Source organism: Schistocerca cancellata, chromosome 2 (assembly GCF_023864275.1).
Source record: "Schistocerca cancellata isolate TAMUIC-IGC-003103 chromosome 2, iqSchCanc2.1, whole genome shotgun sequence".
NCBI lineage: Eukaryota > Metazoa > Arthropoda > Insecta > Orthoptera > Acrididae > Schistocerca > Schistocerca cancellata.
This window is the reverse complement of record NC_064627.1, coordinates 1,090,449,867-1,090,470,021: the sequence shown is the minus strand read 5'-3', so window position 1 is coordinate 1,090,470,021 and position 20,155 is coordinate 1,090,449,867. Positions and strand designations below refer to the sequence as shown.

The following is a 20,155-nucleotide window of genomic DNA, read 5'->3' as shown; positions in this document are numbered from 1 at the left end:
CTTGTACTTTGCTTTTCTCTCTTCCTTTCATCACACTGGTTTCTGATGCGTATGTCAGGCTTGGGATATAGTATGACCAGTATACAACCTTTTTACTGATTTGAGGTACATCCTTGCTTTATATCAGGCTTCTGACACTCTTCCGAAATGCTTCTGCTTTTCTCCCCCACTCGTTTATTTCTCTGTCGTTTTTTCCATCTTCCTGTATCAGGCTACCTAGGCACTTGAAGCTCCCCACTCTCCTCAATCATTCCTCACCAACTGTTATTCCAGTTGTTCCTCTCTCCTCCTTTCTTGTTGTGATAATCATCTCACTCTTACTTATACTAAATTCCATCCCATATTCTTGTACTGTTCGTTCCCATATGTCCAACTGCTCTTGTACTTCCTCCTTATTCCGCCAAATCGTCAGATCATCTGCAAATACCACAGCTTTCATTTTTCCTTCACCAATTACTTGTGCTACTTTACTCATTATATCGCCCATCACTACTTCCCTGTCTCCAGACATTCTTCTGTTCAATACATGCTGATCTCTCTCCTCCCACTTTCACACAGCTCACACTTCCATAGTACATTTCCCTTATCTTCCAAATAATCTGTTTTGCTACTCCCCTGTTCTCCAGGGGTTTCCACACTTTACTTCTACGTACACTATCATATGCTTTTTCAATGTCCAGGAAGGTCATTAATAGATCTATTCCATATTCATAGTGCTGTTCCTGCAGTTGTCTTACAGCAAAAATTAGATCCACCATGAACCTTCCTGTTCTGAAGCCATGTTGCTTCTCTCTCATTCTTCCTTCTCATTTTGCCCGAATTCATGCTTCCAAAATTTTCTCAAAAATCTTTGCACAATGACTCATCAATGTTATCCCCGATAGTTCTTGCACTCTTTTCTATTTCCCTTCTTAAAGATTGGGACAATTATTCCCTTCTTCCAGTCTTCTGGGATCATCTTCTCTCTCCACACAATTTTCATTACTCGATATAGCCATTGTATCCCCACCTCTCCTGCTGCTCTCACCATCTCTACACTTAGCTCATCCAGACCTGGTGACTTACCTCCCTTCATCTTGCCCAATGCCTCTTCCACTTCTCCTCATGTAAGGTCTTTTTCTGTGTGCTGTTCCTCCTCTTTTTTCTCCTCGGTTTGTTCCTCCTCATCCAGGTCGCCATTCGGTTTCAGGAGTTCTTCAAAATACTCCTTCCAGATATTCTTGAGTTCCTCCTTATTCTCTACATCTTGTCCATTTTTGTTCACCATTTGAGCATAATCTGTCGTACCGTTCTTCCTCTTACTTTTAATCATCCCATATAACACCTTTTTTGAACCTTCACTCTCCTCCTCCATCATTCTAGTCCACTGTTCCATCCACTTTCATCCTCCTCCACCACTACTCTTTTTGCTTCTTTCTTTCTCGCTTGATACTCTTCTCTCGTCACTACTGTTCTCTTGTGGAACCATACTCCAAAGACTCTATTCTTCTTCTGTACTGCATCCTTTGTTTTAACATTCCACCAGGGTGTTTCTTTCCATCTCTTTTTGTTGCTTGTCCTCCCACATATTGCTTCTGCTCCACTTACTAATGTTCCCTTGAATCTACCCCTTTCCACTTCTACCATTTTTGGTTCATCCTTTGGGATGCTTTCCTTTACTACTTGTATTGACTGCAGCCTGCTTTCTTCCTCCTTCAACTTCCATACCCTTATACGTCTTTCCTGGTTTTCTGTCCCTTTATTATCCTTAGTCTCTCTCAGGTTCATTACCAGCAAACAGTGGTCGCTATCCAAGGCCTCTGATGGTAATACCTTAATGTCAATGATGTTCATATTCATTGCACTATCATACAGGAAGTAGTCAACTATCTACATTCTCTTTAAGTATTGACTGTACCAGGTAATGTTGTGGCTCTCCCTTTTCCTGAACCAAGAGTTCCCAACCAGCAAGTCATTCCTTTGACAGAACTCCAATAGTCTTTCACCTTCCTCATTTCGGCAGCCCCAACCCTCTGGTCCAAGCACACTTTCGCAGCCTTGTCTTCCTCTTCCAACTTGTGCATTTAAATCCCCCATTACCATCATATTCTTCCTTCCCGCCTGCTTCTCCATTTACTCTTCAAACTCTTGCTTCTTCTAAGAAGTGCAACCCGCCTGCACTGCATACACTTGTATCACCTCTATGGTCATCTCCTTGAGTGATATTTTGGTCTTCATCATCCTATCACTTAATCTCTTCACTTCCTCTTTCAATCCATCTCTTACTACTATTCCGACTCCATTTCTCCTTCCCTCCTCATTTCCACTCCAGTATAATTGGTAGCCTTTCCTCAGTTCTCTCCTTCCTTCTCCTTTCCATCTCATTTCAGCTAACCCCAATAGGTCTAACTTCCTTTACATCTGTATATATTTCAAGAAGAGTTCCCCTTGTAAATCGTCAGCATGTAGCCATATTTACACAAATTTTTGTGATGTCAATATAAAATGACTCATTCCACGCCATTACGATTTATTCATCTTTTGGATTTGCAGTTCTTGTATTTTTCTGTGTATACAGTTAAAATTATTGGATACAGGTTCTGCCCATTACGCAAAACACTGCTTTTTTCTGGTCACCCAAATGCCGACTGGGTCAGGACTCACAACAACATCATTTACACTGCATTTTGTGAAGTGAAAAGGCATCTGTTATACTAAAACTATACAAAGTACACTTAATATGTGTGTGCAGTGCTCTCAGAACGAGAAAGAAGGAGGATCTGTCACAACAAAATGTGAGTAATAATAAATACACATGCAAAACATTTGCCACACCAAAATCACATTTTTAAAATTTAAGGGATGTGTTAACTCACTGACAAAATTCACATTTACACTGTTTGGTTTGCAGATGACAAGCTAACAGTGCAGGATACCATACAGATGGTCTTGCAAAACCGATTTTGGTGAAAACAAAAACTGTCTTTGGGCCTCATTTTGTTAGATCAATTACAACCTAAAATATGTTCACTTTTTACAGTTTTTCAATACTCAAAACCCACTGATGATGGCAAAACATAATTGGTTAACAAGAAAAGAGTGTTTTGCGTAAAAGGTAAAACCTATATCCAATAATATTATGCTTTATCATGCAACTGATCCCTGGAAAGTGGAATTAACAGCAAACACAGCTTGCCAGAATGATATGACACAAACAGTCAAAACAACTATAAACAAGAGAGGGGTAGATTAATTTCTTTCTAAAAGTAAATAGACTATAACAAGGGGCAAAAGTGAAATGCTTTTAAAGGATAATGTGAAAGGACACTGTAAGATGCTTATATAATATACAATATACAAAAAGACTTTTCATGGAAAACGAATTTTTTTGCATGAAAGCACTCTGAAGTGAAATGCAACTATCTAGATCTGTGTTGTGGTACATGGCACAATTATTTACCTAACAGGAAGTTCATTCCAGTACACACTCAGCAATAGAAAAAAGAGGTTCACTGCGGAATTAACGACTACGCTGCAGATAAGACACACCAAGTACAATATAGCAGAGAGCCTCTGCAGAGCTTGGGGACTATGAGAGGCATAGAAGACTGAAGTATCTGGTCTGTCTGCGAGACATGGTCTAAGTGTACCCGATAGTACGGTATTGTCAGGAAAAATTGAAGTAATGGTCTAGTGAACAATTTTAATCCACAAGGAAAGTTCAGTTTACACTCCAAAGCAAAAATGGAATTTTATCAGGCCTCTAATCTGTACAGAAAAATGAGGTACCTCAGGTCAGCAGACTTTTGCTGAGTACCATTAGAAACTCGATAATCTGTTAATCAGTACGATCTACACTGATCCGAAGGACAAATGAATTATTGTCATTGTTTTTAAGTCCAGAGACTGGTTTGATGCAGCTCTCCACATTAATCTATCCTGTGCAAATCCCTCCATAACTACTGCAACCTATATTCATCTGAACCTCCTTACTGTATTCATGCCCAGGTCTCCCTCTACAATTTTTAACCCAACCCTACCCCCTTTTGTCCCCCCCCCCCCCCCCCCAAATCCACAAACTTCCTTCCAGCATTGCCAGCATGCATTTTATATTTTCTCTACTTCAACAATCATCAGTTATTTTGATGCCCATATAGCAAAAAGTCATCTACCACTTTTAGTGTTTCATTTCCTAATCTCATACCCTCAGCCTTGCCTGATTTAATTCAACTACATTCCATTACTTCTCCTGAACTTCATTCAGCTAACTGAGACACCACAGTGTGGAAGATAATAGGAAGAGTTGGATGGGGGCGTTTATTGGAACTGTGCCATTTGGCTGCTACTTTTTTTTTTTACATATTTTTTCTCTTTTTTCAGTTTTATTATTATTATTATTATTATAAAGTGACTAACCCCACATGCAGTAACAAGGACTACACAATACATATTTTGAATGCAAGCAAAAATCTTTATAAGCTGCTACTTAATTTACAATTTGCAACAGAAAGGTGTATATATGTCCCCATGCTCGGAAAATCGATGAAATAAATTCTGAACCCATCGGTGATGCTAGTAATATGAAAACAAAATTTCAAAACATCAACAAACAGGTCCACAGACAAATTTTTACTGACAACCTAGTACGAAATAGTAAGATAACAAACGCCAACACTAATACAACCACACAATCAGGTACACAACAATTGCAGTGGTAAATCCACATAGTCAAGTATAAACCATTGCATAAAGTTGGAAATAAAAACGACTAAGTACAACAGGCAAGATAATAAAGTTCAACATAAATAAAACCACACAGTCAGGTATAAAACCATTACATAGGATCGGACATGAATCGAGGTGCATCTGCCTTTGATCTCATGGTATTGAAGCTCAAAACTCAAAACAAAGACCATATAATGTATTTATAAAAGCTGTAAATCATCATAAATGTACAGCTTTTTTCCCATTCTGGAACTCCTCTCTTTTATCTACCAAAACACGAGTGTAGAGCAGGTATCCACAGTAGATCATTAAGATATTAATGTAAGAGCATATTTCTGACAGAACTTCAAAATAGTGTTTCACCCTTAAACAACAGTTTCATGGGTATAAAAATGAGCATGTCAAATGTTGTAAAACTAAGTTCCTACGGAATATTGACCATGAATCCAACATACACCACTCTCATTTAGTTACCTAACTTCAGAAAAAACTGATAATTTTCTTGTGTCAAGTCTAATACAGACATGTAAATTAAGACTACCAACCAAATTAATGGACCAAATGAATGGATACTCGTCATATTAAGGAACCCAGTGAAGCATAGTACTGTAAAGTGCAATGCTAATCTAGCTTGTCATAACATACTTGATACCAGCATATATGAAAGTGGCATTGGGGGTGGGAGGAGTAGGGGTTGAGCAGGGAAAGAGGTTGAGGGGAGGTTGGGAGGAGGGGAGGGGGGTGGCAGAGGAAAGGAGACCCAACTTTAAAGCCGACACTGAGAATGTACTGACAGCTGTGAAGATAAGTGAAAGTAATCGGCACACTGGCTCGCAGAAGTGATGAGTGCAACATGAGTAATTATATTCACTTAATCAGCTGATCTTTAATTTCCTTGACTATTGCTTGTTTCAGAGATAAACTACAATTTAGTCTCAATCTCATCTCAAGCACTGTTTCCCTTTCATGCCCTTAGACTCGTGTCTGCCCTTAGACTCTGTCTGGTTTCTGTTCAAGTTGTAAATGAGCTTTTCGTCCTTGTATTTTATCCATGCTAACTTCAAAATTTCAAAGTGTGTAATCAGTTAACCCTGTCAAAAGTTTTCTCTATATCTATAAATGCTGTTTATATAGTTTTGCCTTTCTTCGACCTGCATTCTAAGGTAAGATGTAGGACCAGTATTTCCTTGTATGCTGTTATAATTTTCCAGAACTCAAACTAATTTTGACAAGGACAGCTCCTGACTGTTTTTCCATTCTTCTGTAAATCATTTGTATCAGTTTTGCCAATCATACTCACACCTGTCAGCATCTGCCTTCTTTGGAAATGGAATTATTACAAACGTCTTGAAGTCTTGTGGAATTTTCCCCATGTCATACATCTTGCACACCAAGTGGAATAATTCTGTTATGGCTCTCACCAGGATATTAATAATTCTGTGGAAATGTCATCTACTCCAGAGCCCTTGTTCCCAGTTAGGTCTTTCAGTGCTCTACCAAATTCTTTTTGCAGTATTATATCCCCCATCTCATCCTCTTCACCTATTTCATCATTTCTTTCTATAACATTTTCATCAAATCTGTCTCCATTCCACCTTTCTGTTTTCCCTTCTTTGCTTTGTACTGGCTTATCATCTGAGCTCTTGATATTCATGCACCTGCTTCTCTTTTCTCCAAATGTGTCTCTAATTTTGCTATAAATAGCATCTGCCTTTCCCCTAATCATGCATGTTCGTACAGCCTTGCATTTGTCCTCCAGCTACTCCTACTTAACCATTTTGCTTTTTCTATAAATATCATTTTTGAGCTATCTATATTCCCTTTTGTCTGTTTCAGATGCTGCACTTCTATATTTCTACATCTCGTCAATTAAATTATGTGATCCTACACTGATTTCACTATTTTACCTCTCAAAGTGATCCACTGGTCTTCTACCATATTCGTTACTCCTGGTGCAGTAAATTTTTGCCAACTGCTCTCTCTGTAGCTCTCAACATCCTCTGGTTCTTTCAATTTATCCAGTCCCATCTACTTAATCTTCCAGCGAGCGCATTGGCTTATAAATTACACCAAATGCAAAATAAGGTAATTTTATGCCAAATGCAAAACAAGTTTAATTTTTACAAGTTTAGATTCTTTGTTGGGTCTGGGAAACAGCTATTCCTTCATTACTGCTTCGGCTAAAATGCTGATATATTGTGTCCACTATCAAACACCTATATTGTGGCTTGAGAAGTTTGAAAGCAAGTGTGTTACATTTGATCTAGGTAACATAGTATCGGCTGGTAAAATGAGGCTAAGACATGATCTCTAAATATCACAGTGCATTCTCATATAGGATTCTAACTCAATAAAATGTGGCTATACCAACGAGATAAAGCAGTAAGCATTCAAGACCTCAGAAAATTAATAATTGACATCATTACAAAAATGAAACAATCAGATGTGTTAATATAGGAGACAAACATACAAGCAAACAAACAAACCATTCTTAAAACATCCATCATCTGTATACAACATTTTATATTCAACATCATTACATAGTAACTTGTCAATCATCAAAGTGCTATGTACACTTATGCAAGTAGGTCCAGCAGTAAGTGACTGACTCAAAGTTGTGGGTGAACTGACATCTATGCGTGCTCACATAGGTCAACAAGGAAATACACATAAGCCAAAAGGTGGCGCACACAGAGACAGTTACAAAAACAGTTCAAGAACAGGCCAAAAAAGAAATATAAAATATGAAAAGAAATAAGAAGATAATTAACATGTAACATCAAAATCTCGATAGTTAGGTCTGGAATTAACGTATCTTTGACTGTTATTGGCATTGTTGCGAAATATACGCAAAATGTAAACTGAATATTAAACATTCCACATACAGAAGTAAATTTATTTCATTTTTGGTCCATGTCATGGTTATATTCATAAGTAATATCACATTCTAGATATTCAAAATGTTTTACTTACTCCAAGAGTTTATTATTGAAGACTACTTTAGATCTTATTGGTTATCTGCCCTGAAATGCCATCACTTTCATTTTATCTACTGGCAATGTTAGGTTGTAATTTGAAGCTATCTGCTGCAAATTATAGACTTCCTCCTGAAGGTCATCTTCATTCTCTGTAATCAGAGTTAGGTCACCTGTATATAAAATACATGTCTAGTGCCACGATCTACAAAACTTTTCATCTGCTTGAAGTGTGTTGGAGAACTACATCATCCTTGTTGCACCCACTTGTTTGTGTTCACTGGCTTCGTTGTTATGTTTCCCATACATGTAACAATTTCAGTGTTTGTATAATGAAATGAAATGATCATATGGCATTGCTGGCCGAGAGGTCCCATTCGGGTTCGGCCGCCAAGTGCAAGTCTTATTTCAGTTGGTGCCACATTGGGCGACTTGCAGATGATGATGATGATGAGGATGAAATGATGATGAGAACAACACAACACCCAGTCCCTGAGCGGAGAAAATCTCCACCTCGACCGGGAATCGAACCCAGGTCCAGTGCATGGGAGGCAAGCATGTTACCACCCAGCTAAGCAGGTGGACAGGCGTTTGTATATAGATTCTTAATAGCATTTATGAGGTGAGATGGGTAACCTCGTTCAGTCATGATATTCCATAGAATTTCTTTATTCATATTATCAAACGCTTACTCAAAAGGAATAGCGGTACCAACCCATACTTGTGGAACTGAAGCATTGAGAACAACAAGACAGTAGAATACAGGCTCAAGAAATGGGATTTCTAAGGAGAGTGGGAGGAATTACAAGGGAAAATCAAAAAAGAAATGAAGATATAAGGAAATATTTAGGTATAAAAACCCACATGAAAACATAAAGGAAAACAGGAGAAAATGGAACATGTAGACCGTGCGGGTAGAGAAAGATTCCCAATAAAGGCTCTAAATTATAAATGCACTAGAACAAGAAATATACAAACCCCTGACAAGAAATGAGTACCATAATAAGCAAATTGCCCAATACATGAAGTGAAGAAGAAGAAAAAGAAAAAGAACATAAAAAGGAAACCATGTTGTATTCAAGAGAGAGAGATATTCGTCTAAATTCCAGAACTAAGATAATGACACTTCTGAGATTACCTTATCTCATAAGTGTGAATAAACAAAACCAAACAAGGGGCACTGGTGGTTCAGGAATAGAATAAACTGTGCTGTGATGTGTTTCAAGAGTTTTCTCTTCATGCTTGGGTGTTTACATTTTAATGACAAGACCACTCGGGATCAGAGAAAAGGAAATGACAAATTAGCACCCATCCATGTAGCCCTGGATGAGTTCAGGGCAAATTGCAAAAAGTAAACCATACCAGTGAGTTTATCACCACAGATGAAAAACATTAGGCTTTCTGTGGATGATGCAGTTTTATTCAGTATACAAGGTGATTATAATTAAAGTTGAACTTTAAAAATGCTGTAGAAATAACACCAGTGGTCAGAATGACGTCAAATTGCAATGGAATATTATCGGAGAAGGGAAAAACGTATAGCAGAAGAAAACAACAGTGAGAAAATTGATCAATAGGTTGCACTGTATGTGTCAAAATATGTAAATGAAAACACCTGTCATGTGCAAAACCCACTGAAATTGGTATAAACATGCCAGGTACACAGCTTTTCCTCCTATCATGTCTGCGACGTTCGCCATGACTGTCTCAATGCAGGATTGCACTATGCTTGTGAAGCTGTATTGCAAGAATGATGACTGTGCATATGTCACTCTGCAGAAGTTCTCGACACTGAAGGGTTTGAATAAAGGTGTTGGTCTGATGACTGCTGTGGGACTTGAGAAAATGATTTGGAAATTTGAAGAAAGGTTCTTTTCGTGTGCAACCTGGTAGAGGGAGGAAATGAACTGATTCGACGTCAGTGGAAGCAGTGGCCATAGCAATGCAGGAGGAGATGGGTGGTGGTGTGCAAACGTGTAGTGCACAAGGAATTGCCCGAACATTAGACATACCCGTGAGCATGGTGCGAAAAATCCTACGAAATATCCTTCTTTCCTATCCATTCAAAATTACCAATGTGCAACAGTTTCTTCCTGTTGACCTGCCAGCAAGAGAGATCTTTGCTTTAGAATTTGTTGCTCATATGGAAGTGGACAATGACTGGTCATGAAAGACTTTGTGGACAAACGAAGCCCACTTCCATCTGACAGGATATGTCAATACACAAAATTGTCGAATATGGGCAATGAAAAATCCACACATAAATCAACCAGTACCACTTCATCCTGAAAAGACCACTGTGTGGTGCGGGTTTACGGCATCATTTATCATAGGGACAAATTTTTTCGAAGAGACAGGTTCTTCCGGTCCTGTTACCTGTACCGTCACTGGTAAGTGCTAGTAGTGTCTTTTGCGCAACCACATCTTTCCAGATCTCCAACTGTGTGGATGGGATGATTTTTTATGCAAGATAGCGCACCTCTGCACATTGCAAATCCAGTTAAGCAGCTGCTGAGGTGCTGTTTCGGAAATGCTAGAATTATCAACTGCCATTCCTCTACAACCTGGCCGTTCTCATCACCTGATCTTAATGTTTGTGACTTCTGGCTGTGGGGCTATCTGAAAGATGTGTCCGGTGTCCCAATTGCAAACTTAGCTGCATTGAAGGCACACGTTGCACAACACATTCTGCATGTACCCCGGAAACACTTCTATCAGTTGTGGAACATGTTGTTTCTCGATTTCAACTTGCAGAAAACGGCGGACAGCATACTGAACATGTTTTGTGCCAGTCACACTGAAATTAATAATCCGATTTGATTTGATTTATGTGGTTTTTGGCCTCAGGACAGTTAAAAACCAATGTGATTGACACTTTTTTTTGCATTTTTCCACCTCAGGACAATTAAAAACCGATTCTTCCCATCCAATGTGATATGACCTTGCCGTGGTGGATGGGCTTACGTAACTAACAGTATTACACCTGTACACCCACACACACTGAGTAGTACAGTTTGTTTAACATCAAACGTACACCTTAGGCATTGTTGTATGATTCATTTGTCACTTGCAGTTGAGTACAATTAAATTATGATGCTTACAGTGCTATATATTGCAAGATTTTGTAACTATTTATTTTTCTTATGCTACACTTTCCCCTTCCCCCCACCCATGAACCATGGACCTTGCTGCTGGTAGGGGGGCTCGAGTGCCTCAGTGATACAGATAGCCATACTGTAGGTGAAACCACAATCAAGGGGTATCTGTTGAGAGGCTAGACAAATATATGGTTCCTGAAGAGGGGCCTTAGCATTTTCAGCAGCTGCAGGGGCAAGTCTGGATGATACACTGATCTGGCCTTGTAACATTAATCAAAACAGCCTTGCTGAGCTGGTACTGCAAACGGTTGAAAGCAAGGGGAAACTACAGCCATAATTTTTCCTGAGGGCATGCAGCTTTACTGTAAGCTTAAATGATGATGGCATCCTCTTGGGTAAAACATTCCAGAGGTAAAATAGTCCCCCATTCGGATCTCCAGGCAGGGACTACTCAGGACATCGTTATCAGGAGAAAGAAAACTGGCGTTCTACGAATTGGAGCGTGGAATGTCAGATCCCTTAATCGGGTAGGTTGGTTAGAAAATTTAAAAAGGGAAATGGATAAATAAAAGTTAGATATAGTGGGAATTAGTGAAGTTTGGTGGCAGGAGGAACAAGACTTCTGGCACATGAATACAGGGTTATAAACACAAAATCAAATAGTGGTAATGCAGGAGTATGTTTAGTAATGAATAAAAATATGGTGCACGGGTAAACTACTACAAACAGCATAGTGAACACATTACTGCAGCCAAGATAGACACGACGCCCACGCCTACCACAGTACTACAAGTTTATATGCCAAGTAGCTGCGCAGATGATGAAGAGATTTGATGAAATGTATGATGAGATATAAGAAATTATTCAGATAGGGAAGGGTGATGAAAATTTAATAGTCATGGGGGACTGGAATTAGATAGTAGGAAAAGGAAGAGAAAGAAAAGTTGTAGGCAAATATTGAATGGGGATAAGGAATGTAAGAGGAAGCCACCTGGTAGAATTTTCACAGAGCATAACTTAATCATAGCTAACACTTGGTTTAAAAATCATGAAAGAAGGCTGTAAATGTGGTAGAGGCCTGGAGACACTGGAAGGTTTCAGATAGGTTATATAATGGGACGGCATAGATTTAGCAACCAGGTTTTAAATTGTAGGACATTTCCAAGGGCAGATGTGGACTCTGACCACAATCTAAAGGTTATGAACTGTAGATTAAAACTGAAAAAACTGTGAAAAGGTGGGAACTTAAGGAGATGGGATCTGGATAAACTGAAAAAACCACACACTGTAGACAGTTTCAGAGAGAGCATTAGGGAACAACTGACAAGAATGGGGGAAAGAAATACAAGAGAAGAAGAATGGGTAGCTCTGAGAGATGAAGTAGTGAAGGCAGCAGAGGATCAAGTAGGTAAACAGATGAGGGCCAGTAGAAATCCATGGGTAACAGAAGAGATATTGAATTTCATTGATGAAAGGAGAACATATAAAAATGAAATACACAAAGTAGGCAAAAAGGAATACAAACATCTGAAAAATGAGATTGACAGGAAGTGCAAAATGGCTAAACAGGGATGGCTAGAGGACAAATGTAAGGATGTCGAGGCATATATCACTAGGGGGTAAGATAGATACTGCCTACAGGAAAATTAAAGAGACCTTTGGAGATAAGAGAACCACCTGTATGAAAACCAAGAGCTCAGATGGAGAACCAGTTCTAAGCAAAGAAGGGAAAGCAGAGAGGTAGAAGGAGTATATAGAGAGTCTATACAAGGGCAATGTACTTCAGAACAATATTATGGAAATGGAAGAGGATGTAGATGAAGATGAAATGGGAGATATGATACTGCATGAAGAATTTGATAGAGCACTGAAAGACCTAAGTCGAAAGAAGGCCCCAGGAGTAGACAACATTCCATTAGAGCTACTGATAGCCTTGGGTGAGCCAGCCCTGGTGAACATGATGTATGAGACAGACTTCAAGAAGATTCCAATCCCAAAGAAAGCAGGTGTTGACAGGTGTGAAAATTACCGAACTATCAGTTTAAAAAGTCACAGGGACAAAATACTAACACGGATTCTTTACTGACGAATGGAAAAACTGGTAGAAGCCGACCTTGAGGACGATCAGTTTGGATACCACAGAAATGTTGGAACATGTGAGGCACTACTGACCCTATGACTTATCTTAGAAGATAGATTAGAGAAAGGCAAACCTATGTTTCTCGCATTTGTAGAAATAGAGAAGGCTTTTGACAATGTTGACTGGAATAATCTATTTCAAATTCTGGAGATGGCAGGGATCTAATACAGGGAGCAAAAGGCTATTTACAATTTGTACAGAAACCAGATGGCAGTTATAAGAGTCGAGGGGCATGGAAGGGAAGCAGTGGTTGGGAAGGGAGTGAGACAGGGTTGTAGCCTATCCCTGATGTTATTCAATCTGTATATTGAGCAAGCTGTAAAGGAAACAAAAGAAAAATTTGGAGTAGGAATTAAAATCCATGGAGATGAAATAAAAACTTTGAGGTTTGCCGATGACATTGCGATTCTGTCAGAGTCAGCAAAAGACTTGGAAGAGCAGTTGAACAGAATGGACAGTGTCTTGAAAAGTGGCTATAAGATGAACATCAACAAAATCAAAACGAGGATAATGGAATGTAGTCAAATTAAATCAGGTGATGCTGAGAGAATTAGATTAGAAAATGAGACACTTAAAGTAGTAGATGACTTTTGCTATTTGGGAGCAAAATAACTGATGATGGTCGAAGTAGAGAGGATATAAAATATAGACTGGCAATGGAAAGGAAAGTGTTTCTGAAGAAGAGAAATTTGCTAACATCAAGCATAGAGTTAAGTGTCAGGAAGTCTTTTCTGAAAGTATTTGGATGGAATGTAGCCATGTATGGATGTGAAGATGGACGATAAACAGATTGGACAAGAAGGGATTGGGTTGGGTTGTTTGGGGGAAGAGCCAAACAGCGAGGTCATTGGTCTCATCGGATCAGGGAAGGATGAGGAAGGAAGTCAACCATGCCCTTTCAAAGGAACCATCCCGGCATTTGCCTGAAGCGATTTAGGGAAATCACGGAAAACGTAAATCAGGATGGTCAGACGTGGGAATGAACCAAATGCGAGTCCAGTGTGCTAGCCACTGCGCCACCTCGCTCGGTAGGACAAGAAGGGAACAGAAGCTTTTGAAATGTGGTGCTACAGAAGAATGCTGAGGATTAGATGTGTAGATTATATAACAAATGAGGAGGTACTGAATAAAATTGCGGAGAAGAGAAATTTGTGGCACAATTTGACTAGAAGAAGGGATCGGTCGGTAGGACATGTTCTGAGGCATCAAGGGATCACCAATTTAGTATTGGAGGGAATGTGGAGGGTAAAAATCATAGAGGGAGACCAAGAGACGAATCACTAAGCAGATTCAGAAGGATGTAGGTTGCAATAGTTACTTGGAGCTGAAGAAGCTTGCGCAGGATAGAGTAGCATGGGGGCTGCATCAAACCAGTCTCTGGACTGAAGACCAGAACACACACACACACTTTTTCCCTTTCTTCACTAATATTCCGTTTCATTCTGATCAGTGGTGTTATTTCTACAACAGTTTGAAAGCTTAACTTTAATTATAATCACCCTGTATATACTTATCAAACAGCAAAATATGGCATCAAAGTCTTCTTATTAGCTGATATCACTCTTTTCTATACTAGCAACAAAGAAATCTACTGTGGAAAGCAATCTCCAGGTCCATATGTCGTTTCCAATATGCCTACAGAAACTATCAAGAGATTGGTGACTCACATAAAGGATTCCAAAAGAAATGAGTCCATTGACAAATTGTGCGCAAGCTAGGCTTTGCTGCTTTCACCATTAGAAAAGTGAGTGGCATGCACATGGACACTGGGAAAAAACAAAGAAAAAGGTTCACCAAGAATTTCTACGTTTTTTTAGTCTAGAGGAGTATCATCATTTCTCTTTGGGTGCCAAAAGGATATCGGTTTGGTCTCCTTTGTTCCAAAGAAAAACAAAGCAGCGTCATTGCTCTCCACCATGCTTGATGATGGTGCAGTAGATGAAGTTATTGGGAAGTCAGATACTGTAATGGGATATAATGGAACAAAAGCTGGGGTCAATACTATGGACCGGATATGCAGGGCTTATTCTGTCACTCACATTATGAGGAGATGGTCACATGTGGTGCTCTATCCTCTGATAGATATGGTTGGATTAAACTCGAAAATGTGTTGCCTCCCAGTAAACATCAAAAATGGCTCTGAGCACTATGGGACTTAACTGCTGTGGTCATCAGTCCCCTAGAACTTAGAACTACTTGAACCTAACTAACCTAAGGACATCGCACACATCCATGCCCGAGGCAGGATTCGAACCTGCGACCGTAGAAGTCACGCAGTTCCAGACTGTAGCGCCTTTAACCGCTCGGCCACCCCGGCCGGCCCAGTAAACATCAGTGCCTTCCTCCAGAGATACAGAGGACCACCAAAGTGTGGACGGAGCATGACATGTGGACAAGCAATGAATGTACTGAGAACAATAAAATGTGATTTGTGTAAGCATTTTGTATGCTAGCAGCATGTTAAGGCCACTCGGATGTAAGTGAAGTGTTAACACAAAGAGTCTGAGGCAGGTGAGCAAATGTATTGCAGCTGATGAAATGACTTAAATTGTCTGGACTTTGTTTATTACAATAAAGTTAGAAATTGTGAATCTTAACAGAAGAACATCTTTAATTTAAATAACAAAACAAAAATGCATTGTCTCATAAAATTAGGAGGCTTTTATGTATTACGTATTCCTAAGCACAATTCTGCTAGAAGTATGCCTTCTATACCAAAGATAGTTAACCACAAAACTTGACATAATAGTAAAATATTACTTAACGAGGTATTCCTTAAGTACGGCTCCACTGACGTAAATGCAATGCGATAGACTAATATGAAGTACAATGTAAGTCAAGCACCAGCTCAACATATCAAATTCTGGCTGAGATCCTGGAGTTGGTGGTCATGTGTGCATGAGGTGTGTTTGCTTGTTTGTATGAATGGTGCGTGTCTCTCTTTTGCTGATGAATGCTGTGGCTGAAATCTTGATGTACGTGTCTTTTAAATGTGCCTGTCTGTAACTTAACTTGTCTTCTTTACAGTAAGCAGCAATGTGTCTTTTCCTACACCATTGATATTCCTACCTGGAATTTCCATTGTTTGAGCCAAAGTTAAGTGACTTTAAATCTTTGTGAAGGTTATTCTTATTACTAGTTTTGATACCATGAACTAGGCTGTTAATTTGAAAAAAAGTAATATTCTTGATGACAAATTTTAATTAAGGAATAAATATATTGGGGAAGTCCCCAGTTCCTTAGACAGTCGTCTGCTGGATGTTCTTGAGTTCACAGCACAAATAATTCATACTGCACATTTTTGAGCTCAAAAAACTTTAGCTTGGCTTGATGAGTTACCGCCAGAACATAATCCCGCATGACATTATGGAATGAAAGTAAGTACAGTAAACTAGCTTTTTCAATTTTATATCGCCTATGTCTGACATCATTTGCATAGCAAATAGAGATTTGTTTAGGCACTTCAGAAGTTCTGTGGCATGCTCCTTCCACTTAAATTTTTTATCAAGCTGTAATCCCAAGATTTTAACACTGTCAACTTCCTCTATCTGTACTTGTCATCATACTTTAGGCATATAATTGCAGGAAACCTTTTACAAGTTCTGAACTCCACACAGTATTTTTTTTTTTTTTTTTTTTTTTTTCAATGGTTAAGAACAGAGAATTGGCTGGACACCATTTATTAATGACTATGACAATTTCATTAGCCAACCTTTCCAAGGCTATACTTGATTTAGTATCTATTGCAATGTTTGTATCATCTGGAAACAAAACAACCTTTGCACCTGGTAATGTTACTGATGAAAGGTCTTTGATACAGGTAAGAGATACTCAGGGCACTATGATGGAATCTCAGCAGACACCACATGTTATTGGTCCCCAGTTGGATGATGCCTCATAGCCTAATACATGTCTCTTTCCTATAGAAGGCCTTCGTTTTCTCTCAGAGATATAGGAATTGAATCATTTTTCAGCATTTCCTGTTACATCATAATTCTAATTTACTTCCAAGGATATTGTGAGTTAGACAGTCAAACACCTTTGACAGGTCATAAAATGTACCAGCAGCCTGTAACTTATTGTCTAATGAATTAAGCATATTCTCACTGTATATACAGACAGACTACTCAATATCGGAACTCTTTAGAAATCTGAATTGTGACTTGGATAATATTTTCTTTGTGGTTAAATGGTGAAAATTTCTGAGAATGCACGCACCAGAGAAACTGAACAGATGTTTCATGGTTTTTCTTTATCTTGTTTCTTACGCAAAGGCTTAACTTCAGCATATTTCAAACATTCTCAAAATGTTCCACTGGTAAGAGATTAGTTACATAAATAACTTAAAATGTTACTAATCTCAGAGGTGCACTGTTTAATCAACTTTGCTGATATATTATCATAGATTTTTTTTTTTTATTTTAACAATTTTATGGTGGACATTACTTCTACTGGTGTTATGAGGGTCACACTCATATCATTGTAGTTATTTGTAGTGACTGGTCTGAGACACATGCCCAGCATCTACTGAACTTGACAAACCAGCTTTTCAATAACGGTTATGAAGTGCTTACTGAAAAGTTCAGCGACACTGCACACATCTGTTACACATGTATCATTTATTCTTAATGCTGTGTGCTCTTCTTCATCTTTGATTCTAACAGTCCCTTCCTTACTATAGCCCATATTGTCTTTATTTTGTTATCTGAGTTGTGCTCTTCGAGAAGGGCTATATCTAAGCACAAACATCCTGTTTAACTCAACACAAACTCTAAGATGTCTGTCAACTCATATGGTCAGCACAAATGCCAGAACTATGTCCGATATGATGGGATGACATCTGGTCAGGTATGTGTTACTAGCAAAAACCACTGACCTTCTGTGAATGCATTGTAGCTACGAGAGGATCTGTTTACAACACAATACAGTTGATGTCTCTTATGCTTGCACACTGAATAGAATCTACATGTGTAACTAAAACTTCATTCATGTCAAAGCATTTCCTCAGGATTTCCATCTATCATATTCCACCAGAGTACAGGTACACACTTAACTGAAAATGCATAGTTACAGATCTGAAGACTTTTCTGTTACCCTCAAATTATCCTCAACCCCTGTTGCATATTCAAAATAAATAATTATATGTTCATAAATGTTTAGCAGTCTCATGGCTGAAAAATTATTGACCCATATTACTCTTCCCAATGTTCTCCAAAGTATTTAAGAGATTACAGAAGCAACAAATTACACAGTACTTAAGAGACCATGAGCTGCTGAGAAGTAATCAACAGCCAGTTTAGTTTCAAGTTCCATGAATCATTTTGCATGATAATCGTAATGATGTGGAACGAATCATTTTGCATTCACATTGGAAATTAATTTCTAAATATTGTTACATGCTGAACTTTTGTTATTTCAGGTGAGAGTTAGTAATTACTACCCACCACTTTTTATACATTACTATAACAGAAATTCTTCTGTGGAATAAAGAGTTGCCAAGGAGAAACTTTTTCAGCTTGTTTTCAAATTTCACTTTGCTGTCTGTCAGACCACAGTGATCAAAAATTTTTGCTGCAGTGCCATGCACCTCTTTTTGTGCTAATAAAACCTTAATGTGCAGTAATGAATTTTTCCTTCTGATTGTAATGACATACATTATTGTTTCTTCTGAACTGTAGCTGATTATTTACAACAAACTCCATGAGAGAATAAATATACTATGAAGCAGTATTCATAATGCCCAACTTCTTAAACAGATGTCTACAGGATGATTGTGGTTCAGCACCACATATTATTCATACAACAAGTTTTTTAGCTGTAAGAACTTTTCTCTCTTGAAGATGAGAACTTTACTCCATACAAGATTAGTGACTGAAAATATGCACAACATGTCAACTTACTGATTTAAAAGTCATGAAACCCCATCTACCACCTTCTACAGTTAGAAGAGACAAATAGGGTTAGAATTTGGCTTTTGGGCAAAATGACATACCATCAATTAAACTGCCCATTCCACACAATGCAAACCAAGTATCGTGGCGTATCCTCACTGATAACTTCAGCAATGGCACACGTTCAAATCAAAGTAAAGGCAAAAAAATTACACCGTACACACCTGAATCAGCTAATCTAAAAAGTATTGTTCTAACCCTAAAATTAACTTGGTTTTTTCCCAGATAACTCGTTCTATTACGTAACTAATATCTGCATCCGATGTATCGTGCAAATACCCAAGGAACACATCCGCCTCCGTAGCTGCGCGACTGAGGTGGATATAAATCCAAAAATGTTTTACACTCATAATTAAATATCGCACTTGCATGTCTTTGCTGCACACGTTTTCTGCAACATGTGGTCAAAAAAGATAGACTACTACAGTAAAAATAAAGTGCTGCACCTCTAAGTCACTGGCTCGCAATAGTATCTTATTTCGTGTTGGTAAAAACTGCACTGATATGAAAGATAAACGAGGTACTGCTGTCACACCAAACTTCATAAATGTGATGATGCCTCCTTCACCTAATTACGCACTCTTCCGTACACTCTTACCTGCTTTAGTTCCAAAATTACTTATTCTGCTGCGGGCAGGCACTTAATTCTGAACTGCAGAGTAATCATGCAGAAGTACGACTGGTAGCAGTAAAGTGACCACTAACGATAATGTGAAGTTATCAACTAACGAGATAAAAAGAACAAGATGTATGAATATGTTGTATATTGCAGGCCATCCACAACTTACAATAACTGGAAGGCAAAGCCGAATCTTCTTTTGAATGAAATGCCTACTGCCATCCTTGCTGAAAACATCAACACATGACTTATCGGTCCGCGCACAAAGTCTGCACAAAAATTGTAGCAGCTCTTTCACAGATTCACCCATCTTAAATAATTTACTATTTTCCTATGAAACGATCTAGGATACCACTAATTGATGACAACAAATACCACACTCACTACATCGCGCGCCAGCTGTATACAAACACGAATTGTTGATATTTTTGAACCGATAGTCAAAGACATCAACATCATGTTATAGAGATATCGCAGGTAATACAAAGATTAGAGACGGAAGGCATCCAGAGTTCAGGCTGGTTCAGGTACTATGGACCAAATTATAAGCGACATTTTCTTACTCGAATGTTTCATCAGTTTGTATTACGTAATAAATCAAGCTGTTCAAAATTTTATTCATAGATGTAATTTTCTCAGCAACTGGAATCAACCTATTTGTTCTTCGA

At 38.6% G+C, this 20,155-nt stretch overlaps 1 protein-coding gene across 3 annotated transcripts in view; it reads right to left on the bottom strand.

Moving 5' to 3' along the window:
- LOC126163104 (mucin-6-like) overlaps window positions 1–19,936 on the bottom strand; it is a 92,336-nt gene extending 72,400 nt beyond the window's left edge. For 2 of the 3 annotated variants that reach the window (XM_049920024.1, XM_049920025.1), the window contains exon 1: window positions 19,657–19,936. In XM_049920024.1, the coding sequence (XP_049775981.1) occupies window positions 19,657–19,797 (141 nt within the window). In that variant the 5' untranslated portion in view covers window positions 19,798–19,936. The remainder of the gene's footprint in view (window positions 1–19,656) is intronic. The other variant, XM_049920026.1, reaches the window with a different exon arrangement.
- Window positions 19,937–20,155: the final 219 nt, after the last annotated feature.